Genomic DNA, 26,497 nt, shown 5'->3' with positions numbered 1-26,497 from the left:
TCACTGCACAAACTTACAAATGGACGCAGCTCAGTAGAATATTAGCTACAATTTAAACTAAGTGCAGTAAATCCAGCACTGGGTGTGGATATTTTATTGTAACTCTTATGTTTTTACTATGTCGCGGAAGGATCTAATTTTCTCAAGCGAGGGTCTACACGTCCGCCCAGTTTTCCGATGTTTCATTCCCCCCCGAGTTGAAAATGGAGTTCGAATAAAGCAGCTGTCCAGCAACTTCTCCAGGAAACTTCGAATCTAAGATGTTTTTACACTACACGTCAGTGCAAACATTGAAACCAGTTTTTTAGCTTTGGGTGCCTTTACTGCAAATTACTCGGACACGTTGACGGAGCAACGCTGCACAGCGTTTTTTTTTTTCAAGTGTTGTCCTGGACCTGAAGTTGGCGAATGGATGCTCGGCAGCCAGCCATAAATAACCTGCCAAACGTTTCAGTCTTCAACAATTTCTGCATTTTTTGAGGATCTATACACATTTTTCGCAAAGCTTGGATCTGTGTTTTGTTGAAGAGGATGGTGCCGATGGCCCATTTGTTGTGGTCGGATTTTACTTCCAGGGAGGATAAAATGAATCAACGATTGTCATTCCTCCTCGCGATTTAACATTAGTCCCCCAGCACAGCCAGCAAAGCTAACATCAAGCTAGCTTCACTTGGTTTCCACAGGGACGCTTAAGTTAGGCATGCCCCTTTCTACATCGTTTTACTTACTATCCAAAATAAGGGGGTAATTTTTTTATGTGAAGGAAAAATGGTGATATTTGTGGTATTTTATCCCGCCGTCACTGCGTCGTCGATGCTATTGCTAGGATTTGGATCCCCGTGAGGAAAAAAATGAGTGAAGATTCAACAAATCCAAACAACGAGTGAGTACAAGTATATGCTTTATATTTTCACTATTCACTTACAAACATTTAACTATAAGCACTCGTGTATCTTTTGGATATTAACACACTCTTCACACGCTGAGCTATGCACTACTACAGTTCCCCAAATGACATTTCTAACCGTGCAACGCTGCTATTTCATCATCTTGCTTCACTAATATCAACAACACAGTGTATTTAAACAGGCAAATTAAAACAGACTTAAACTTAGAAGCGCCTGATAGATCTGTGATAGAAAATATAATGTCACAATTCATATTTATGCTCTCGTGATACAGTAAACTTATCATATATGCTGTGAAATGTAACATTAGGCCACAGTATTTAAGGTTTGCCACAGCATGATTGAATTAGATGTTAAATATACACCCAGGATATTCATTATCGCTGTATCAGATTGGCAGTTGCACGACTCAGGATAGACACAAACGGCAACAATGGAGTTTAAATACAATTTTCTATGCATGCCAGTTCAGTACATCATGATCCGACACAGCGCTGTATTGACAGCCTAGATCTGTGTGTGTGAGTGTAACTGCTGTCCGCCATGATTTCAGGACAAAAAAAAAACCCCACCGATTAAAATCGTGCAGATCATGTTTGTATTTTTAGTCCTGCCTTTCTTTAATGAAAGCTCGTCGTCCTTGTTGCGGCAATGACGGCATTGAAAAGCTGAAGATGCCATTTTTTTCTCAATCACACTCATTTACATATCACAATCTCCATTCATAAAAAACGCGTTAAAACGGCGTCACATTCACACCCAAATCCCCACAACCTACGGATTTGTGTTGTAATGTGTACGTGTGTTGTTTTTGTACACGTCGCGCCCATTTCTGGTCGCGTTTTGCTATTGTTTTAATGGGCTGATCCCTTGTGTGCGCTTGTTGACAGTCAGTGAGAAATATCTGCTTCGGGAGGTGCTGCGGTCACATGATCCCCCTCCATTCATAAAGTACCTGCCTGCCCATTCACAGCACTGTACACTGTTTCGCATTGCACCGACGATCACACAATGCTCACATTTTCTGCCTTTTACTGCAAATCACATCATAAATAACCCACTGCTTGACAGTTAAAGCGTACTGTTTTAATAAACCTACGTTTCTTTACTATCCGAGAGGATTTTTGATCATGTATTTGTCACAGAGGAAGTCATGCCATCTTACAGTGTCATGGTTTAATGTTTGAAACACACCCATGTTTTTCCCCCATTTCATCTCTCTGGCCTTTGTGAGGTTGATTGATTTATTGCATTGAGGTTTTGTCCTTGAACAACACTTCTGTTTTTGTTTTTTTTTATGCAACGTATGTCATGGAGCTTTTTTTTCCCCTCATTCCAAGAAACACCAAATAGATTACAATTCAACCATTCATACATGTTGTTTCAGGGCATTTCATCAGAGCTTGTTTGTACTGTTATTCTCAGCTAAAAGAATATAATAACTTAGCATGTCTGATGCTAACAGGAAGGATTTGAACATCCGTCTGAATGCGTTTTCACCGACCTGTAAGGAAAAGAATTTACTGTGAAATCAAAGCGTTGCTAAATTTGATGTGGCTCAGTGGAATAACCTCAGGGACTCTTAAAGGCCCCCACATTAGGAACTACTGCCTCAAGCTACATATCATCAGTGGTGTGAGAGCTACAGTAAGCTGGGTTTGTTCCACACAGCATGATGGCAGCAGCTAAGATGGCGAAGTGATCCAAACATTGTTGCTATGATTCCACCACCTTTCTGGCTCTTGTATGATTCATAGTAACGGAGAGAACGGAATACTGAGCGTTGCTTGAGCCATTTATTTTTCCTGAAGAGAGTCTCTTTTAATATGCTGTTTCAGATGCTGAATTGCAATGCCATTCACAAAAAAATCTGAAATTTTGTCTTCCATTCCACAACTTTGTCCATTTTCACATTGTGTTCTTTATATTGATAAAAGATAGGGTATTTTTAGGCCTATGAGGAATTAAATTCTGTGTGTTTTTAAAGATAAGCATACAAAGATAACTAAGGGAAGAACATGATTGCATTTAAACGTTTAAGTTAAAAATCTCCACAGAATTTGTGTAGAGTGAGCCCTGAAGTGGTTTTGTCCAAATGATAGGTGGTAAGCCAAGCTGGTGTGCACACAGCACAGCCTCTGCTGAGAACATGTTACTTGGCCTTGGTGCTGCGATATTCACAAGGCTGAAATGACAGGAACGCACTTACATAAATCCTTGTGAGATTTTGGTTTGCGTCTTGTCTGGGATGTGCGTCTGTGTCGGAGAGTGCGGTCTGATGTAAGGCTAATGTGAATTTTGTAGACAAGAACACTATGGTCATGCTGGGATAAGTGGGAGATTTATGAAAGCATGTGCAAGCAGCTCCTCGGTGAATGGCACGTTTTATCTAAAATATTTATCTCAACCTAGGCAGCAGGCTGTTCAAGTGTACTGCACTGTACATTTTTTATATAGTCTTTGTAAACATTTAAAGACTGTGTTTAATTTTTTTTTAATACCTTTAATATCCAGTCTACAGTTTTGTTTTTAACATATCAAAAAGGTTGACATAGCTTTTAGCCATCCTTGGCCCACAGACTACCAGTATTACTCAGACCCACATCCATTTTTATCAGTGAAGGTCAGTTGCCTCGTACTCCACGGAAAATGTGCAGGGTATGGGCTCATTGTTTTAGATTCCTGTGCGGCTGTGGTATTGTTTGTTGCCAGTCAGGTGATCCTCAGTGATTCCTCTCTCTGTGTCTCTCTTCCTATCTGTGTGATTGATTTGACAGCTCAGCGTTTTATCTGCCAATGTGGGTGTTGTGATCTTATCACCTATGGGCTGTTTTGCACTCCCAGTCCTGTTGCAGAGCTTTCCAAACACATTCCTCCCAAACAACCCCCATCGTGTCCTGAAACGACAAAGGGAGACAGCTACTTCAGCTGTTAGGGCTAGTGCTTTATGGCCTGGGTAATTGCCTATATCCTGTGGTCCTTATGTTAAGCTAAATAATTTCCTGGACCTTTTTATAGATAGTATTATTTGGGGTCACTGCCAGTTGTTGGATGTGACCTCCCTGAACCATAGCTTTACTGGCAGGCCTAGTCAAAGCTACACATCTTACCTTTAACAAAGTCTGCTGAGCTGAACACATCTTTAGTTTTGCTTCTGTATTCTTTTGGGGAAGTGTTGGTTGTGCCTGCAGTGGTTGACAGAGGCTAATGAAATGTGATATTAGACAAATATACATATGGGCACTTGTGACAACATTTTACTTTAGTGGTTGCTAGGCGTGTTCTTTATTTTCGGTATATTCTGTTTCAGTAGGTTTTGGTCTGGATTGATGTATTTCCATTGAATTCAACTCCTTATTTATAACATGTAACGTAAGCCTATACTTAGGAACAGAATTCTTGTGTCCTAGAGTCTTATTTTACTAAAAGCTGTTGTATTGTTTGAGTCATTAATGACAACGATCCTCTGTATAATCAGAGGGCTGGACTGTCTGTATTAGAGACGAGCCAGCAAACTGAACAGGCCTTGTATAGTGGTGGACTGTTCCATTCCCATGGTCAGATTTGGGCCTGGATTCTGTGTATTTAAAACCTGACTCACTTCCCTCTTATGATTTTCATTTCCTCTTCAAGTATTTTTTCCTCTTCATACATAAACTGGCGTAAATGACAGCAGTTTATTTAGGGCGTGTATAAAACCAGTTTTGTCTTTAAGACAAAGGCCTGGTGTGGACCTAGGCTTTGTATGTAAACCTTGTAAACTTTTTTTCATCTGAGAGACTTCATCACAGCATCCACATAGCAGGGATTGTCTTTATTTCTTTGTCAGGGAGGGTCTCTGATGTTCACAGACCATATCTTATTGCCTCTAAGAAATGCTTTTAGCACTGAGTGTCTGAATTGTGGATATTGTTTTCAGTTGTGCTGCATGCGGGAGCATGAAGGCTTGGCCTTGTTGTGAGCTCTTTACTGCAGCTGGGCTAAGATGGTTCTTTCCTGTTAGGCCACAGACATAAAAGGGCACAGATGTAAATCCTAAACCTTGTGTCTTTGATTGAGTTTCCAAACGCTTTGAAAACAGGAAGAGGTTTCTGTGTGTGTGTGTACGCACACAGTCAAGTGTTTATTTCTCTTTAAGATATTGGCATGTGTATGTGTTTCTGAAAGCGATAGGGCCAGATACAGGATGAGTGAATTTAAGCAAACATAACATTTTAATATCAAATAAATTACTTAATGAGCCAATGTTTCAAATAGGATTAGATTTTGTGGCATGTAAGACCATGTATTTTTGTCTGCCCGGTAAACTTTTGATCACATTTCTGCCTGCCTTGTGGCTATATTTAGAACTTGGAAGAGACTTTTATTGGTTGATAAAAGTATTTCTTGATCTCTGGAATTCCAAGAGGGTCAACAAAAACCTGCCTGAACAGAGGTATAATTGGTTTTCATAATGGCCTAGTAGTATGGTTTCTGATATTTATTAATAGTAATGTCATAGTACTCCTTACAGCTTGGGATGTTGTGATGGTTCACAACTTGACAAAGCAATTTCTTTTAACATCCATGGTCCACCATCTTGGTTTGGTGGTTTATCGTTCCCAAGTTGCTCCTGAGATGTATCTATGGTTTCTCCCACAGCTAGACGGCTTCCTCTTTCCCCCTCAGCTTCAGAGTAGATATGATGAGTAGATGCTGCATCCCAGGGGACTGGTCTTACATCAAAGCAGACCAGAGACGCCACAGCAGTCGAAATTTGTGGTTCCTTTCTTTTTTTTATTGTAATGGTAAGCGCAAGGTTTTAATTTTCCAAATGCTTGTGGTTCAAATTAAGATCATCTCAATATGTGGCTTTGATTGATGTTTGGGAATAGTTTCTAGGCAGTTGACACACATATGGGATTCTTTTGATTTATAGTGCCACAGTTTAGTGGCACCTACAACATTGCTGTTGGGGTTGCAAGCGTGATCCAGTAATAGAAGGGTTGGTTTGAAAATCAATGTTAGAAATGTTGTTGAAGTGAGCGGTTCTGACACTCATATATGTGTTAGGCTTATCAGGCTTATTTGTACATCTGTGACACATTCTACCAGAAGTGGCTATGATCAGTAATTTGTTGTTGCATTAGGTAGTATTTTTGTGAAAGGATGGTGGTGTATTTGAAGTCAAGATGTGCTGTGGGGTGCAGCAGCAGAGTAGGTTTGTTCTGTTTTTTTTTTCCTGAGTCAGTTGGTAGCTAAGCTGAATGTTCTTGTGAGGGAGATGAGTCACCAGCAGCCCGAGGTGTTGAGAGGAGATAGGGCAAATTTCTCTTTCACTTCTCTTTCTATAGCCAGCGCATTAGTTTTTACTGCATCTAATGTTAGCAGGCTTGTAAAGCTGGCATGGTGTTTCTGTATTGTTCCATTATTATACTCTGTTAAATTAATGGCTGACAGCTCCTTTAAAGTATTTTGCTCTGACCTTATGTCATAATTTGCACTGCATCCATGTTAGGCCATGTTGGTGTTTGTTTTGGGAATGTCTGTGCCCTTGAGTTTGCCTCTGGTTATTTAGGGGATTTGAACCGTGGCTAATTGGCTAGCTAGTTTGCACCATTCAGATTAGATGCACTGCTGGAATCGACTGCCGGGTCCCAGATTGCATGTTATTTATTTCAACAATGAGGCATGATCGCAGTGAAAGAACGCTCACCGGTTTAAGTTAACTTTTTTGGGGGATAAGAAAAGTCACATTTTATCTAACAACCTTACATTTTAGGAACCAGAAAGTGAATGAGTTAGACCTGGAGTAGTTTTTGACTCCGTCTACCAAGTCCCACTCACTTTCCTAGTGATTGCTTTCCTTTCGAAGGATAATCTATAGAATCGGATTGGGCTAAGTAGCTTGTGTTTATTTTCCCAATGATATTTTAATGACCTGCCCCCCCACCCATCAAAAATCCTACAATCCAAAGTGGTCTAGTGGAGCTTGACTGAGCTTGACAGCCTTCCTCCGGTTTTGATACAGGATAGAGATGGGGAGGAAAAGGGGGCGATGGAAAAAAAAAAAAAAAGAGGTGGCGGTGGTGGGGTGGGCTTTTCTCCCCTTTTCTGATGCTAATGAAAGGAGGAATGGTTTCCAGCTTTTAGCTTGCAGAGTGTGTCTTCCCTGCAGCATGCTCCGCTGCCTGGACATTGTGGGAGGACAAAACTCCAAGCCCGGGATCCAATAACGTGAAATTTCAGCAGAGAAGCGGCCATTGTGTAGAGAGAGGCAGCCGGGGAGGGGTTGGGTAGAAGGGGGCAACAGAGTGGAGGAAAGGGAGGGTGACTTGGCTAGCTCCCAGGGCTCAGGCCACATCATTTCTCTCTTCCCTCTCCTCCTCTCCTTCTCTTCCTTCTCCTTCCCTTCTTCCCCCCCTCCAGTCTTTCTTTCAGTACCCCTTTCATACCCTTGCCCTCCTCTTCACCACTCCCCTTTGGGGTGGGAAGCCCAAGGCTGAGACAGGAGCAATACATGATGGCATGTTGGAGCCCAGTGAGCCATGGGCTGGAGCAGCAGACAAACGGCCACTTTGTCCACTTAGGAAATGGTTGTCCCAGGATCCCCCTTCTCCACCACACACTGGTGCAGCCGGCCTCTAGGCCCAGGCTTGCCCGGTCTGCACGTGCTCTCCCATCACATCTTCTCTCCTCTTATACAGTTTTTTACAGATTCCCATGTTGCAGTACACTTTGAAATCTGAATACACTGATGCAGGGTCTTTTACAATTTACATTGAAAAAACAAAATATATATATTTCACACACTGTCAAATTACATATAAAATACATTAACAGATTAAAATACACAAAGTCTTTACACACAACTTTGTAAAAGCCTATACACACACAAGTGTGGCTTCATTTTCAATTATAGGTACGGACTGTCAAGTGTTACCTTGGTCTTCACCCTGTTCATCTTCTCGTCCTCCCCCACACTCTCACCCCTCCCTTTGTTTTACTCTCTCCGTCGGAAATGAAGTCAGTCATCCAGCAGAATAACTTGGAATAATTTGGAATTGGGGGCTCCTTTCTTTCTACCCCCTCCTCCCCTGCAGGCCCAGGCCAGCTGATCTGCTTCCGCTCTCAATTGTGTGTCCAGTCGACTGTGTGCTCCCAGCAAGGGGTGTGGAGGCCAGCTTTTGTCTCCACCATCCCAATCTGAACTTTGTGTGGATGTGTGTGTGGATGTGTTCGCAACAGCAAGTTGCACTTAAATACATATTTGAACCACCCTTTATCTTAAGAGAGAAACCATTTTAATGTGAGGTAGAAGATAAAGAAGATTCTGTCCAATGCAAGTTGGCTGAGTTGTTATTAGTTGGGCTGCAGGTTTTAGGTGTTCATTATAGACATTTGTAAGTGGTTTTAGGCAGGTCTACTATAAATCATAACATGGATGATAAGTTTTTTATGCTAGATGCAAAACTGCACATATGCATAGTCCACTAAACTTCCTCTATTAGGCTTTCCCCCTCCCTGTGAGTGTCCCGGTTGCTGGCATGTGTGTGATGGTAGGTCTGAAGGGTCAGGCCTTGGTCATTGTGCCCTGGTCATGGCTGAGCGACACCACCGCCTGCCTTCTGTTTACCCCAGGGACCCCTGCCTGACTGACAGCCCCTTCTGCACCCATCACCAGCATCCTTTATTGGGGGCCATAGAGGGTGTAACAGCAGCAGTATTTTCCTCTTTTACTGCCTGCTATACTGCCCAAACACTTGTTTTTTTGTGTGTGACAGAAGTTCTCATGCACTACTTCTGTTATGAGATGTAACCAGAAAGGGTGTTTCTGCGAGGTCAAAAGGAGGAAGTTACTTGTGGTTGTGTTTTTCTGTCAGTCTCCCACGACTAGTTACTCTCCAAAAAGCTCTTGCTTCACAATATTTGCTTATTTTGGGACAGATGGCAGTAAAATCACTAGATAGAATTTAATAAATCCTGGGAATTGTGATTTCTGTAATAAGTCTTCCAATGTTTTCTGTACCCTGATTGGCAATGCTTGCTGAGAATATGGACAGACTGGCATGGCATTCACTTTAAACTGGCTCTACCCAATTGAATAGCATGCAAAGATTTGATAGCCATTAGGTCTCATAAATGGATGTATTTATTTGTGAACAGAAATGGGTCACTAAAAATGAGAAAATCCAGGGTTTAAATGATAAAATATGATTTACTTATTAGCTTGATTCCCCCTTAATTGTACACATTAATCTATGTGTACAATTGGAATGGAAGTAGCATGCCAAATCTTAGTCCTTGGATTTTAAGTGGTAGTAGCAGCAGCAGAACTCACCTAAGAGGCTAAAATGTACCATTGATTAAAGGTTTTTATTGAAATTTACTTGATGGTGTATTTAGATCAACTAGTAAACCACTATTTACTTCTGCTTGTGACAGTTTCTGTTTGCAAACTCTTATTTATACCTTCAGCAGTTTCAGAACAAACTATCATTTATTTGGTGGGTTTCTGGTCACACACTAAATGCAATTGAGAGGGTTTCTAAGACTCTTTGGCTACAAAATCCTTACTAGCTGTACATTTCTGCTGTTTGGTGCTGTTTGGCATGTAATATGTAGTGGATGGTTACACCTGTATATATTTCCGATACATTTGCAAAGAACATGGGTAGGTCACATGTGTGGCTCCAAATATTGTCAGTTATTCAGAAAATATGTACTTTCTTCCCTTTAGAATGTTTTAATGAAGATGCTATAAACTATGTCTTCATCAAAAAACAGAATGTTTGTATGCATGTTTTGTTGGTTACTTTAAGTAATATTTCTCATGCCTGTATCTTGTGCCAGGATATCAAAACATTCACATTCACACAAGAAAAAGATATCTTCAGATTTAATGCTCACTGGCTCTTAGATTAATTACTAACCAGTAACCTGGACACTGAGGTTTGCCAAGGGTGTGGAAGGCAGCAGACCAAAGGTTAGCCATATTGAGTTGGCCAAGGGGAGAGGCAGTATGGGGGAGGATGTAGCTATTCGTCTTTGGGATTAAGATCTACAAGTGAACTGTTTTATATATTACATGCTGTTGGTATTGTCCCTTCTCTCCATCAGTTTTTTTTAACAAATGTTTCAGACAGTGATGTCATTCGCATTGGCTAACCCAGACAGTGGCCATAGAGCAGTGTATTACAGGAAGTCATCCGGCAGTCACATTCTTTGCTCCTTTGCCTGTTGCTGTCAGCTTTCTGATCAATCCCAGTCTTTAATATGTTACCAGCACTTTGTGCAAAATGCTGCCCTCAGCACTCCCTGACCTTTGTCATTTCCGGTGGCCCAGTGCAGTGTTATCTAATCTGTGGAACATCTGACTTTCAGTAAAGGGACAAAGAGACATGTAATTATGGACAATTAGCGGTGTATTTTGAATTATGACATGTAATAATTATTACAATTATAGTATGTAATAAATAATTAGTACAACAATATATGTTTTGTAATGCATTAATGATAGGCACACAAGGGGTTTATTTTTCTGTTATTGTCACTTCGTGGCAGTGATCTTGCAGGTGTTTGATATTTATAAAGATACATGCATTTATGTTGTTACATGTCTGAAAAGTACGTAAGCATTTTGGCACCAGCTACCTCCTGTCAACGTTTCCCTCGAGCTTAAAGCACCTTGAGAGAAATGTGATTGTAAAAAGCGCTATATAAATAAAAACAAACTAAAGCCTTGCTTTGCTTGCTGTGAATAATCTACCCTATGTTTAATTCCTGTCATAAAAAATATTCACTGTTTTCCTTAAGTTGCTTAGACAATATTATGTATTATAAATGGCTGTCTTACAATGTTTACCCTGTGATTCAGACTGGAGCCCCCTGTCATGTGCTGTCTAGTTTAATACCACCTGCTTTAGGGGAAAGGTTGAAAATCAGCAGTGGCCAGAGACTGAACTTGGCCTCATGGTCAGTCACCCTCTGGCTTCTGTTAAACATACACTTACAGTTTCAAACATCTAATAGTCTGTTGTACATTTTAATCTTAGTGTATGAGACATTTACTCCAATAATTGGGTTAATTAATTGCTTAAATTCTTTGCATTGGTTTTTAGTGTTGTAAATTTTAAACTAGCATCAGTTATGTGCTTGTCACACATGTTGACTTCTCTCCTCAGTTTGTCTTACCTGTATAGGTAGTTCCTAACTGTCTTGCACACACTTCACAAAAAGCTGTTGATGCCGCTGTGTAGTTCCAATGATGCCTTTGCCGTCTAGGTGCTACAATCAAAGAATAGATTGTGTTCACTAACAGCATTGTTTCTTCTTTTTCTTCCCTTTCCTTCCACCTCCACAGTGACAGTTATGCGCGTGTGAGAGCAGTGGTCATGACTCGGGATGACTCCAGTGGTGGGTGGCTTCCCCTGGGAGGTGGAGGCCTTAGCTGTGTTACCGTCTATAAGGTCAGCCGGGCGGAGGACTGCAACAGCATCCACAGTGGAGGCAGCGGTGGAAGCAGCAACAACCTCAGCCCCTGTAGCCCCAGTCCTAGTCCCAGTCCTAGTCCCAGCCCTAGTCCCACTGCGGTGGAGTTTCACATCAAGGGCGAAAGACTCAAAGACAAATTGGTAAGGGAACGTATATCTTGATGCTATACATATCACTATTTGTAGTTCACCTCTTGTGCATTTCAAGGTATAGAAACCAGAAATGGTATGTTCTCTTAAATGAGATCATGAGCCCCGTTTTTTCCATATTTTCTCCTCCTCACTCACACAGGAAATGGTTGTTTGGCTTTCCTCCATAGTGCAGGTATCTGAAAATAGGAGCAAACTGTGTGATGCATGATGACATCATCAGGGAGAAGGGCAGATTACTCAAGAGAAGAGAATGAGGAATGTGGGAACTGTACACGTTTGGACCTAAAGGATGGAAATTGACACACACGTTGGTCTCCCATGAGTACACACATATATTTGCCTACCTTTTAGTAAGCATTTCCTCTTTCTTAGAGTGTATGAAAAATAATGTCTGTAGCAGTAAGTTGAGGCATTAAAGTGTGCACCAAGGTAAAGTATCTTAAAATCATGTTTTTGACATGAAAATAATAAATAAAAACATGGATATTGTAAAATGCACTTTTGGCCTGTTTATTCACAATCAAAGTAACAATGAGGCTCCAGAAGATCAAGTCATATGTTGTGCCTCTAATCTGTATTGCTTCTGGTTTAGTTGTAAAACTGATGACGTTCTTGTCACACACTAATTCTGTGCTGTAGATGTAAAACAGATCCAGTGGATTCACTGGGATAATCCTGGGTCTGTGGTAATGAGAGTGTAAATCTATTTGTGTGAGAAAGAGAACAGTCTGTCACATGCCAGAAGAGGAGGCCACCATGATGCACAGAATCCAACATTAGAGGCTTGTTACAGCAGGGCATCTAAATCACCTTTTTTTAAAATCTTCTTTGACTGAACACATTTTATGTGTTGTGTGTTTACACCGTGTTTGTGTTTCATGCGTTGCTATCCAAGCATGTGTGTGGCACAGGAAAGGGTGTGACGGGAATGCTGTTGTTCAGACAGGGTATAGTCTTGGTTCAGAGACCCTGGCAACTGTTCATGGATGTGGTAAAACACTCCGATCACCGCCACAGTCCACAGCCACCACAACAAACACCCAGCCATGTGTAGGTCTGTCGGGATGCCACCCAGTGCCAGGGTGTTGGCATCAACCACAGCGCTACCGACAGTCTGAAGGCATCAGAAGAAGAGGCAGAGCGATGAGTCCAAGGAAACAAAAGCAACAAACAAAACCACATAAGAATATATTTGCCATAGTCAGAGAAACACAGGGCAAAATCAATACTTGCTACCACAGTACAGGTTTTTTAACTGTTTGGATTTCAGGGTTAAATAAAACACTATAATTATGTTGTTTGAGTGATGCTGAAAACTGAAAAGAGCCTCGAGAACGGGTCCTTAAATGTTTGAAAGCCTGTTTAGTTTGTGTTATGTCTGAAACACAGAAAAGAACAGTGGTCTAGTATGTTTTAGGCTGTATGTTTGTCCTTTTAAACAACACTGTTGTGACATTGTTAACAGCCAGGAATGGACAAATGTTAAAAAAAACAATGACATACAGATGAACCCATCTCAGAGCTAGACAGAGGAAGACAGATCAGAGATACAGTTATTTTGAAATCAAAAAAGCACAACTGGGGCTGGTAGAAATAAGTGATGCTTAAGACAGGAGAGGAACTGGAGGAGTTTTGTGTAGTCAAAGAACAGAAAATGGAGGTGGAGCCAGATAGATGGGAGACGGAAGAGGAGAGGTGGAGGGGATCTGTCTATAAGCGCAGTGATGCGGCACAGTGTTCTGTTGATGACTCAGCTGACTCCATATAGCTACCAATCACTCTCCTTCCAGCCCCCTCCCTCCTCTCTCACTCTCTCTCTCATTCTGATTCTCTGACTCTCTTAAAACTACTGATCTAATTGGTTGGTGATTACTTACCATACTGGCTTTCGGATTATGACAAATCTCTGGCTTAAGCTTTCTTCCACTCCACCTCGCTTTCTGTCGTTCATGTCTGTGGCTCCCTCTGATTGATACAGCTGTGAAAGTGGCGTAGTCCACTAGCTTAGACCAAATAGCTCTGCTTTGGGCTTATTCGATGCAGTTTGTTTTTGCTGTTCAGTTTTTCTTGTTCAGGATGCTATTTATTTGATAAATATTTATTCGCGTATGAATTGACTGTCAAGTTTTAATAATGAATACAATTCTGCCGGTGTTTAGAATTTCACCTGTGCATGTAAACATTGTCTCCATCTGTCATCAGTGCTCTCTGCATGTCTCACTTCCGCCTGTCTTTGTCCTTCTCGTGCCTCTGTTCCCTTTTTGTCTCTTTTTCTGTCAGATTGGGTCCTTCTCTCTTTTCACTGTGCACATTGTGGAATGTGGTGTTAAGTATCATCCCTCCATGCAACTGTGATACTTCCTCCTCTGTCGGCCTTGCTGTGTGTGCTCACCTTACCTGCTCCGGCTCCATTCAGTCTCGCCTTCACAATCACCCCCAGAGGCACAGTGGACCCCCCCCCCCCCAACCCCCAACCCCCTCCTTCCCCTTTCTTGCCACTCCATCCTCTACCATCCATCCCTCCCCTATGCCCTCCTCTCATCCACTGGCTTAGGGTAAACACACAAGCGTAGCCCTTGTCCTTCATTTTTTTTTTGTTGGAGGCATGTATGCATAAGTGACATTAGGACGGATGAGTTTTGTTTCAGCACTTTGCACTAGATGTACTAAGTAACTTGCACTCGCACAGACAGAATGAAATGTAGACCTGTGTTCTCCCCCTCTGACACACACATATCGCATATCATCAACCTCTTGTACAGCTGCCACGTATCAGCCTCCTAACGTGTGCATGTTGACTGTTGTCCAGACCCAGAGGGAACTGTGCCATCTGCTTTTAGCCATAGTGTATTGGTTTGTGTCTGTTAGCCTACAACAAGGCATTTGCGCTGTGAAGATGCACAGTGTAGCACTCGGGTCATTGAGCTTTTCATCACACCAGCTCCTGTGCTCACGCATTCTCTCACGCAGATCACCGATGGCTCACACATTCACACCCCATTAAGCCACCTCTCGTGCACGTCAGTATAAACCTCAAAGACTGTAATGGCTGTCTCTCATTTCATTTAATCTGCCTAGAGGAAGGCCAGGAGGCTGCCCAGTAGTCCTGATTAATAATAGGCTTTGGAAACACAGCCTTAGTCTGCCATACACTTGGGCTGTCTGGCTCCAAAACACCTCCACAAACCCCCACCCTCTTGCCACCACTGCTCTTCAATATTAACATCATCTGTAACGAAAACCCCACCATTTAGAATGTGTTTTACAAATTACCCAAAAAAAGTGTGTTAAATTATTGGGTTTAGGGTGGTTTTTCCTGTTCTATTTTTGGAAACTCTGGAAACTCAGTGTGCTGTTCCCAATGCAAACCTCTCCTTCTGCCTTGCTGATGTTGTGTCAAATGACTGAATGTGACACATAAAAATAGGTTTGGCAGTTAGGTGAAGTGTCCCCCGCTGTCAATTTCATCCTCAAACCATTAAACCACACAGTTTTACATCTACTTATATGCCGCATTTCACTCTGAAACTGTTTGTTTTTTTCAGGTGGTACTAGAGTGTGTTCTGCAGAAAGACCTCATATACAACAAGGTCAACCCCATATTCCACCACTGGAGGATCAATGACAAGAAGTTTGGATTGACTTTCCAGAGCCCTGCTGACGCCCGCGCCTTTGACCGGGGCATACGCCGGGCCATCGAGGACATCAACCAAGGTATGTATCCATGCTTTTGTGTGTTCCTGTGCTTGCATGTGTGTTTTTAGTTTAAAGCAGGTCAAACCGGATAAACCCAGTGGCAACCTGCCAGAACTCACTTTAACTTCACAATCAATCATCCAGCATCAACTATTGTTTCAGTATCAAGAAAATCAGAGCAGCTTACAGATTTTTTTTCCACCCTCATCCTATTCCACCCTCTCACTCTATCAGCAAAACATGAGATTTGTTTGGAATTCTATCCAAGAGTTTTTCCCTCTGCTGTATGTGTATTGGCAGCCTTTCACTACACGTAGAATGACGCGTGTATGTGTGTAAAAGTGGCATTCTGTAGGTGGGCATCTACAGCCTGGATTCCTGCTTGTTTATCTTTGGGTTGTAAGGGCTGACCAAGCATCTGTTCTTGAACAGATAGGTAGAGTTGATTAGTGTAGATGACCCCCCCCCACCCCCCCACCCCACCAGTGCTACCTGCTCACTCACCCAACTATGACCCCTCTTGTGTTATCTTATCAGTCCTAGCTACCCAGATAAGCTTGCCACTTCCTGTAAAGACTGCCAATGCAACACTGTGCCCAGACAGAGGGTGATGCAGGAAAGAGGAGGGCAAGAGTTGAAACTCATAGAATGGGTGGCAACATGAGATAGTGGCTACGCTTTAGTCAGAAGAAACCTGACCAGGCTGAGCTTTTGTGCTTTTCACTCTTGGCAAGTAAGTTCGAGGACTGGCTAGACTAGTCTAAAAAGCTAGGGTTTGGTGTGGCTGAAAGCTTTGTGGCATTTATACTTTTCTTAAAAGCTAAACTGAATATTACTCTTGTGTAGAGTTAAATTGGCAGCTTCAGGTCCTGATAAGCATTATTTTCCTGTACAGTGCCAGAGGTTGCAAAGTCATCCAATTAGTAGAAGATTTGCCAACTCAGCAATCTTACACCCAGCCCCATATTACACAAGCTCTCCGGCTGGCTGGCTGGGGAGCTATAATCTTTTCTCTCTAGACCTGGGAACCCTGGGGAGCATAGAAGGAGGTACAGCAGAACATATCGTAAAAGCTTATCATGGCTGGGCATCAGTCATCTCTTACCCACAAGCATTTATCTGTGATTTGAACTTCCTGGGCACAAGTCCACACAGTGTCTGGGTTAAAGGTAATCATGGGCAGCTTTAGGGCTGGCTTTACCATGGTGACTAAAGCAAGGAAACAAAGAATTAGAAAATACAGTGTCATTTTTGAGGTTTTGAAGGTTGGATGCTTGGTGTCAAAGCCTTTGCTAGTTTCTTATAAATGTATTTATTTATGGAAGGTAAAGCTAGTTTTGCTAACTTTACATATATTTCACATATTATAGATTAAAATATCAGCCGTGATAAGGGTGATAACAGGCAGTTGCAGGATGCTTTAAAAAAAGTGTCTAGTAGCATGGTAGCAGCAGCACATTCCCTTTATCTGTCACAGAGATCTTAGTGTTGAGCTGCTAGTAAATACTTCAGCTCTCTCCTGTGAATGTCAGCTACAGTAGGTGATGGTGGGTTTTGACTCCCCTGTGCCTGCTCTTCATTTTCACTCCCTGTCTTTCTCTCTCCTGGCAATTTCTGTATTCTGCCAGTGTTGTGTAATGCCTCTCCTCAGCACAGGCAGGCAAGTTCTTCTGTATTCCTGTTGCATCGTTCTGCTGCTGGACCGCTGTGTGAATGTGTGTGGGGAGAGAAGAGGCAGCATGAGAGAGCGAGAGAGAGAGAGAGAGAGAATATGTTTTTGGCTGTGTATGTGTGCGCACGTGTGTGTATCAGTCTTGCAGTTCTCTGTTGCCATGGCAACGCCGGGCACATGGCTCAGCCAGCTTTGCGCGGCCCAACACTGCCAGAGTCGTGCTGCAGGAGGCCTTTCTCTCGGTATTGGAGAATTGCATACACATACACCATCTCTATGTGATTCAGAGACATTCAGACGGACTGATGGACTGTGTCTAACACAAACCAATGTCCTCTCCTCAGTCCTCTATCTGATAGCGATGGTATTGCCATGTTTTGCTGTATTCTCTGTCTGAATGTGGACAGGGAGACTGATAACTCAGTTCTCAAATTAGGCCAGAGTGAACCTAATAAGGGGAACCAAAGCTTAAAAGGACACTTTAGCATCATCAAGTGAGGTGTTTCAAGTGCAGAAATGGCACATGGCTTTCTCAGCTGAGGTCAGGGTTACATTATTCCAGGCATGCATATTTTATTAACTTCTGTGTGCCCCACTAACACAAAGCAGCTTTCATTTCCCCATTAGGGTCAGGCAGAGGAAAGCAGAAGTGTTGACCTATTCTGCCCTAACAAGAATCTGTGTTGTAAATCTGCTATTTCAAACATGCTTAGCCGAGGAGATGTGATCCACTGACAGTGAATTGGTTCTGATATAAAAATACATAGAGAGAAATATAGCTAAGGTTTAAATAGCATTTTTCTGGGAATGTGTGTTTGTGGAAGAATGTTGAGTTGGATGCTGTGAATTTTGCCCTCTAGTGGTTAAGTTCTTTTTACTCTTAAACAGATTTTTAAGTGTACAAAACCAATGGTCATGTCAGTCCTCTAATATTTTTCTCTTTTGTCCTCCTCTTCCAGGTTGTCGGCCGTTTGGGGAAGGGGATACTCCTGAGGATGGACTACCGGTGAGTTTTGGGACAAAAGATTTAGCATAAAGAAAATCACTTTAATCTGTGCATACCTGAACATGTTTGTCTGGCTGACTCCCTTACCTTACAAATGGCATGTTATAGTTCGAGTCAGGAAGCATGATTGTGAGGCTTGATGTGTCCCAGCCAGGTGTTGACATCTGCATTTGTTTTCTAACAGTTGTTCTTACATGTGCAATTTACATGTGTTTAAACTATATCAGCCAGACCCCAAGGTGATGCTGGGTGTTGGACAGCAAATGTGATTGAAAGTGTAGCTGTCTCTGTGAATCTATTTTCTGGCTGTCAGTCGTGTTAGGAATTATGTTGATATAATATTGCCTTAGGATTTGGTTGTTCAAAAGCCATTTCAAATGCTTTGTGATTTTGATGTTCTCTATCCTGGAGAAACACGTTTCAAGAGACAGACCTGGTAACCACTTTTAACTTAAAAATAGCACTTATTCAAGGCACATATGTTGTTTAAATCCTCTGCACATTATCCCGGAGTGTCTGCATGATGCTGAGATCAGGACAAAGAGGAGGACATACCATCTGTTGTTAAACTCCTCTTTCCTCCTCAACTCTGAAGATATTAAACGTTTAAATATGCATCGATATAATTCGCAGTTCCAACAGTTTTCGTCTCACAATGTTCAACGCATGTTGTACATTGTTGCCTGTCGATGTGTGCGTTTAACATGCTAACACACCCCTGTTTGTTTATTTTAGTGATTAGTTTGTTAAAGAAAAGTCAGTTGCCTGTTTTACCTCTGATTGTAAAGAAGCTGAAAAGACACGTTACTGGAAGGAAGGGCAGTACTTCACATATAATGACAAGAAAAATATAGAAACATCACAACTGTAAAGCAATCAAGTGCAACAGCATGTTAATCCTGGTAACACTATGCCACATAGCCTCAACTAAAATAGTAGCTTTAACGACTTTTTTGCTGACTGTGTATTGAAATTGTTCTACCAGTTCAACGAGCTGTCTTTATGAACTTATAGTTGACATCACTGTACTTCCTATGATATGATATTAGTTTTTAGGCTTGAACTTTCCAGATGCTTGTCATTACCTCTGAACTGCCTGTGATCTGGCGCCCTGTATGCCAAGGAGCAAGGGCTACATTCCTGTTCCTGCGACAAAGTTCCACCTTAAGGAATCAGCCTGTACATACAGGAAATCCAATGGCACCACTGTTGCTAGGCAGCAGGGGGGAGGGGGATGGGGGCTGGGGGGTGTAGCCAGAGAAGGGGTAGAAGGGGATGTTCACAAGGTTCAGTGAGTGAGCCACCGAGGGTGTCACCATGGTGATTTGGCATCCGAATGTTGCGGTCGGAGACCTGGGCTACAGAGAGAGAAGTGAACCAGAGGCAAGTGCAGCAGTTAGAGAACCAGCAAATACCACCACACACCAAGGTGTGACATTAGCTGGGACGCTACACGAATCATTTCTAAAAATGCTGTCATCAGGCCTCGAATAGCCCACTTTCAAGGACAATATTGTTTTTTTTTAGGAGTTGCTTGTCTTTTTAGTGTGGGAGGTCACGATCGCCCCTTGTTTTGTTCCTTAATTAGACTCAGGTATTATAATTTCCCAGAATTCAACTAGTTTGTGTGTTTGAGCCCGCTTGTTCATCCATTTGTGTGTGTCAATGTACATGGGTTGAAGACCGTCCTTTCCACCCACATCCTGCCCACTAAGGCTGAGCACCCACATGTATACCCTTCACAAGCTTACCACATTCTTCCTCTCTCTCTCTCTCTCTCTCTCTCTCTCTCACACACACACAAAATGCACATGCAACATATTTTACCCATAAAGAAATGTGGTTGCACAACACCCTACTCAGCTGTGATGACCCACTGCCACAGTCTTTCCGGCAGTACAAAGTGTGTGTGTTTTTTAATGCCACAGGAAAACATCCACATCTAATTTAGAACTGGCAGGAAGTTTTCTCTTATCAGTTTTATACACATGGCCGGTTCACTTTTATAGCTTCATTCACAGAGCTAAACTTCTCTCTGGCTGGTTTGGTGTGGCTTGATCTCTATAAAGTATCTTGGACTTTAAAAGGGTGTTTAAAGCAGCCGGTAGTTGGTTAGCTTAGCACAAAAATCAGCCCAACAGCTGCTCTGAAGCTCTGTAATCCACACCTTTGGACAGAATCAAGCTAACGGTTTCCCCCAGTTTTCATTCGGACAGTAACATAATAAACAGTAACGTGGTGTTGATTTTCTTGCTTAGTTCCCCCTTTTTAAAAGTATCAAATAGTTTCTTTAAGCAGCAGCCCTGAAATTGGCTGTACTTATTTGTTTCAAGTTGATAGGACATGGAGACAAGCAAGGCTCATGATTTGAGGCCATCTATTCACAAATAAATCTATTTAATGTTTGTATACATACGTACGAACGTGTATATTTTCTTCTCCTGTCTTTTTATGTAAGGCAGAGAGCGAGGTTGTTGAGGTTTTTAGTATGTGGGCCGACCCCAGCCTTCCCTGTCCTGAGCTCTGGTGCCTTTGAGGGCGGAAGTGCATGGATCCCTGATGTTGGTGTGGAGCCAGGTTGCCCCTGGCTCCCACCACCTCCATCCCTCCCCTTCTCCCCTCCACTCTCCTCCCTCACCCAGCCACATCTCTAGGGTCAGATCAGCTCCAGATTGGCCCCCACGCATGCCTTTGAATGGTGAGGCTTAGGCAAGCGCTTTAAAAGGAAGCCCAAGTCTGTTTCCCATTTTGCCCCCCACCTCTCCACCCCTCGCTCCTTTCTCTCTTTCTCTCACATACACACAGCTGTCATCTGGTTTTTTAAGTTCTCTGCTGCGTTTCTCCAGCTGGAGCTGGTTTATGACATTCCCTCGGCAGACTCTCTGGCCTCTTGCTCTCTCTGTTTCTCTGCTTCTCTCTCTCACACACACACACAAACACAACACAATCTCATTTTTTCCTGTTCTGGTCTTTCTCTTCTCTCTCCTTCCACTGTCTTCTACTCCTCACATTCCCCCGCAGACACTGTTGATTTGTGTTACACTACTTGGTATGTTTGGAGGCAAAGAAGGAGCAAAGTCACACACTGTGTGTTAGCAGTCTGGGGGGTGGGGGGCAAGTAGAGGAGAGGGAGAGAGAGAGAGAGAGAGAGGGAGGAAAAAAGAAGAGAAAGAGAGGGGAAAAAAAAGAAGTCAAAGGAAGCATCTCTTAGCAACCACAGGACAGTAATTACTGTAGCAGCAGCTGGGAGCAAACCAGATTTCCGCTGTGCGTTAAAGCACTGGCGTGGGCTACTTTACACACAGCACTGACTAACCAGAGCCAGCAGCCTCCTCCACACGCAGAGAAGAGAAAGGGAGAGGGTGGGAGAAGGAGAAGAGAGGAGGACTAACCCTGCCTTGATGAGGTCGGGATGTGTGTGGGAAAAGAGGGACAGCTAGCCAGTGTGTCCAAGATTTGAGTATGGTTTGATTGAACTCTGTGCAGAGAAAGCTCAGCTTATGATCCGTGTTTGTGTATCAAACACAATTCTGCTCACTCATGAACAAGGTGGAAGTTGCGTAGATGCTCCGCTGCATGCATGAATCATGAACTTGCCATTACTTTTGATTTCCATGCCATTAGCATTGATTGTATTGAATTTTATTTTCTGAATATTTTTGCCATATTTGACGCCATGTGTGACACTCACAAGATGTTATTTATAGACATCTCATCATGATTGATGTCAATAGTGATTATAAGATAATTTGTTTTGCGAGATGGAAGGGATGTTTGTTTGCCTTCACATTGCCATGCACGGTTTCCAACATTTGTTGCTTGTTCTGCATATTTCAAGAGCCTTTTGTTTTTTTTAAGCTTGTGTTTGTAGATTTTGTATCAGTTAAAATGTTTGTGGGAACAAATACAAGGCTGATGGGAACTCTGAGTTCTTAACAGAAGGGCCTTGAGTCATCACCACACAGCAGTCATTTGGCTGTGCGTGGGTGCAGGATGCCCCCTGGTGGTTAAAGTGGAACACACTCACACATACACAGCCTACACACCCTGAGTCAAAGCTATTGTGGTCATGAAAACTGATTTGATAGACCATTAGGACTTTTGACAGTGAAATAGTAATGTAGAATATGTGAATGACAAATGTGCAGCTGTGTGTATTTTTATAATCATCAGGATTGTAATCATTATATTGAGTAACACTGATTGTGTATGTCTCTAGGTGTGTGACGATCCTCCATCTATTTGCACCCCAATGAAAGAGCCCTTCTGTCCTCTGAACAATGTTGTCTCCACCGAGCCATTCAGGGGCTGCTATGTCCGTGCCCAACCCTTTGACGAGTTCCCCTCCAGCAACCGCCGCTATCTGCCTCCACAGGTCTGCTCCTCTTTCACATAACTCACATAATCTTATTTTTGTTTATTCTTGAGGTAGTTACTACCTCAAACATATGTTTTCTTGTTGAGTAAACTAATTGTCAATTATTGCTTTGTCACTCTCTTAAGTCAACGCGTCGTGTCAGTTTTCGAATGGACGAAGAGGAGATTGTTCGCATCAACCCACGCAAAGACGTGCTCATCCGTGGCTACGAGGACTATCGCCACCCTGTCATGTGTAAACCAGAGTCAGACCGTGAGGACCTGGATTTCTCCACCTCCTTTCACAAACTGGACAGTAAGAAGTGTGAGTACCTCTTCCCCGACGGCCCCGGTGGGGACTCCCACTTTGGCTCTGGTATGGGCATTGGAACAGGTATGGGGCTAGGCCTTGGCAAGGACACAGCCATCAAGACTCAGCCATCGCCCCTGCTGAAGTCAAAGAAGAACCGTCGGCGACGAGAAGACGGTGAGCGTTCACGCTGCATCTACTGTCGAGAGATGTTCAACCACGAAGACAACTGGCGGGGGCAGTGCCAGGATGCCCCTGACCCGATCAAGCAGTGCATCTACAAAGTCAGCTGCATGCTTTGTGCTGAGAGCATGCTGTATCACTGCATGTCCGACTCAGAAGGTGACTTCTCAGACCCCTGCTCATGTGACACATCTGACGAGCAGTTCTGTCTGCGTTGGCTTGCCCTGGTGGCGCTCTCCTTCATTGCGCCCTGCATGTGCTGCTACCTGCCTCTGCGCGCCTGCCACCACTGTGGCGAGGCCTGCCGTTGTTGTGGGGGCAAGCACAAGGCCGCAGGGTGACCTGACGCCGGATACTGGGACACCCTCAAAGCTAGCTAACAAAGGAGGTGGATAAAAGCGGAAAATTAAAAGCCGGCATCCTTTTTTCATTCCCTTCTCAGACGGGGTGATATGTTGTTGATCCCCAGCTCTGAGGGCTTTTGGAGATTTCAGTTTGTGTTTGTCGCCGACAAGCAGCAGTGGAGGACAAACCATATGCTTTGTGGGGGCTCTGAGCATCAAGCTAAGTTCACGAGCTTAATCTAAGGAGAACAGAATGGACGTAATGATAAACAGACTTGGAGATGTTGCTACATACACCTGTACACACACACGGCACACACACACACTTGCACCTCTCTCACATTCACACTCATACATTGACAAAGCCAGGCCACAAATAAATGAACTCTAGTACAAGTAACCTTAATGAAGGAAAATTGTCGATTGTACAGAGAATGACAACAAAAAAGAAACAAAACTATTCTGCGTTGAGAAAAAGTACTTGCTGTTTGAGTATGCTAAAAGGGATATGTTCTTGCTTTTTTGTGAATTTGCAGTTGGGTAACAGTGGCCTTTCCTTCATGGCTTAAGCATTTGCTGACAATGTAATTTACTAGACAGAGAAAAGTGCACTAGAAATGGTATCCCCCCCCCCCAACCCCTCCTGAGTAAAGATAACACTCTCAAATTCTTGTGGTATATTAACCACCATGTTTAGTGTAATTTTAACATTTGAGAGATGTTTCTGTGGTGGATGTACGGCCAATTGATTTCCATGTTTTCCTTTTCATCAAATGTTTTAAAAAAAATCAAATAGTAACAGCTTTTTGTTTAATGGTACAGCTTGACATTAGTTTAAAAGATGTTCAAAATGATTACTCTGCCTTCCCACGGGGATTTAGACCATTTGATTGCATTCCAAAATAAAGGGATCGATTCCATGCTTAGAAGGGAAATGGTAATGATGTTACCATGTTAAGTTCCCCAAAAATCGTTTTCCCACCTCAAGAAAATATCATATTGGAACCATTCAAATCGAAAACAATACATGACAATTTCATTTACTTCAGTAAATTTTAGTTTTAGTCCAATTATTTACTGCGGAAGTGGAATTGGTGTTTTTGTTTATTCATTGTTATTTTTCTGCTCATTTCCTAATTAGTTTTGAACCAGAGGTTGAAATGTTGCTCAACCAGCAAGTTTTTCTTTTTGGTGAGGTAAGGGGTTATAGTGCTCCTTGGTTAAAAATGATGAGGCACTTAAATTAGGCTATTTTGTTTGATTGAGAAACCCATGGATTTTAGAATTTGTCTATCCATAAATGAAACTTAATTCAACACCCAGTTTGGAACAGGGGAACCCTTTTCCTTAAAGCACTGCTCTCCAACCTTTGGTTGCAGCACCCTCTCCAAATCCCCTTTGTCTGCCCCATGAATCGTCTCTTTTTAATTTTCCCGTCATGTGCTGTGTAAATGTAGTATTACATTGTTTCTCCAAAGCACGTCCACTCCCTCCATGTGTCTTCATTTAAAAGGCCCTGAATGAATGAGTGCATTGTTTTAGGAATGGCGAGTATCTTTGCTATTAAAAAACATACAGATGTTATGTGTGTGTGTGTGTGTGTGTGTGTGTACATAGGTTTTTGTATGCACATGTTGTGTAACGTCCAACACGATTAAGGCTTTGACTCTTAACAGTGCTGACCAGCATCCTGTTTCTCAAAGTATCACTTAGTGGCTTTCATGCAGAGTTAGATGATGAAGATTGAGCTCATGCCTGGGTGATTAGTATGAAAACTGAAAGCACGGGGAAGCAGTCTGGCCATGTCCAAACATAACCAGATACCTTTGCCCAGTACCTTTAAAGGTTGTGTTTATCTGCTTAGTTAAATCTTTGAAATCAAAAACATCAGTTTGTATCGGGCACCAGAGACTACAGGAAGCTGTGGTTCCATAGATCCACAAGTGTTCCTACCTGTGAAGTCAGGTGAGCCATTACCAGCTGTTAAACTAGCTGACTACACATTTAATGTTTAGTCTTCTAATGTAACTCTTAGCAAAAAAGCCAACACTGTAGTTCCTCAAATTGTGAGCAGGGCCTGCATTTATCTCAACTCTACACAGTATCTGAAGCAGGTCTTACATTTTAGGACAATTGGTGATATTTAGGCTTTATTTTGATCTGTTCCTGTTAAAATCCCTGCATCACACTCATACAAACTTAACACTTCCTGTAATCCTGTCAAATTAAGATCTCTGTTGTTTTTTCAACCATGCCTGCTCCATCAGTGGAAACCTGGCTTTTAACTGACTGCCAGTTTTTAATTTGAGGAAATACTGTAAGCTTATTTGCCCAAAACTGCTTGTTTAAAATCCTTTGGGAAACAGGGTTTAGACGGACTGTTGAGCTGAGTCTTACAATGCTGGAAATCCAAGTCCCTCCCAGAAGAGAAGGAAATTCTAAATTGAACAATTTTCCGAAGAACACTTAGAACAAAGTCACTACAGGTCTGGCTCTGATAACTGCTCCTTAACTAAGGCACTGACTTGTTTTTGAATATATATACACCTCAATTTTCAATAGCAGAGTTGGTACAACATCCAAATGCTGTTACTGACAGATATGCATCTTTTCTCACCTCCTGTCGCTGCCAGTTAAAAATGGTGTAGTGGCACCTGAGTCTCAACACGAGCGCGGGAGAAATGCATTTATTTTCCTAATTCCACTCAACTAATGCTCCCTTTACTTTCTATGCAAACTTTCTAACATGGGAAACACATCGACCTCTCTGCAGACTGTGTCAGTGACGGGACAGGACACTTTAACTATAGCTATCTAGGTAGATGACCAACCCCCCCTGATACCAAACTCCGAACACACTGTAAATACGTAAACACTATATTTAAGTACTCATAATAATCCCAGCTTTCTTTTGTCTTTGAAATTTGAAAGATAGAGCTGTATTTATCATCGCTGTCAACATATACTGTAGCTTCAAATGACAGCATTTTTGTACATAGGTCACCTTTTAGTATTATTTCACATTGAAAAGTAGAGGGCGTTCGTGATGGAAATGACTATTGAGCTTCTAATAGAGTTTCTCTCTAGTTTTGTACGGTAGAAAGGAAGGATAGCGCTAACGTGGTACAGTAGTGGCAGTCCACTTATTTCTAAAGTTTGATATATAAATATATATACATACATATAAAGCTGCTAGATACAATCACTAATTTTATTGTGTTGACAGAGAAAAATCAGCTATGAACGACTGTTAAAACTCTCCAACAGCATATAACGACGGTCAGTTTTTAAATGTTTGATTGCTCTGTGTCATGAAGTGGACACTTGTGCATGTGTGTGGGTGTGCAAGTGTTACTATATATGTGTGTATATATATGTGTGTATATATATATATATA

The 26,497-nt window shown here is 42.3% G+C and overlaps 1 protein-coding gene across 1 annotated transcript; it reads left to right on the top strand.

Moving 5' to 3' along the window:
• Positions 1-26,452, top strand: spred1 (sprouty related EVH1 domain containing 1). Its single transcript, XM_028395397.1, has 6 exons — positions 1-883; positions 11,251-11,521; positions 15,079-15,247; positions 17,861-17,907; positions 22,127-22,282; positions 22,411-26,452. Exons 1-6 carry the CDS (start codon positions 852-854, stop codon positions 23,095-23,097), a joined length of 1,362 nt encoding a protein of 453 aa, XP_028251198.1. The 5' UTR covers positions 1-851; the 3' UTR covers positions 23,098-26,452.
• Positions 26,453-26,497: the final 45 nt, after the last annotated feature.

The sequence above is a fragment of the Parambassis ranga genome, chromosome 22 (assembly GCF_900634625.1).
Source record: "Parambassis ranga chromosome 22, fParRan2.1, whole genome shotgun sequence".
NCBI lineage: Eukaryota > Metazoa > Chordata > Actinopteri > Ambassidae > Parambassis > Parambassis ranga.
This window is presented reverse-complemented; position numbering and strand designations above follow the sequence as displayed.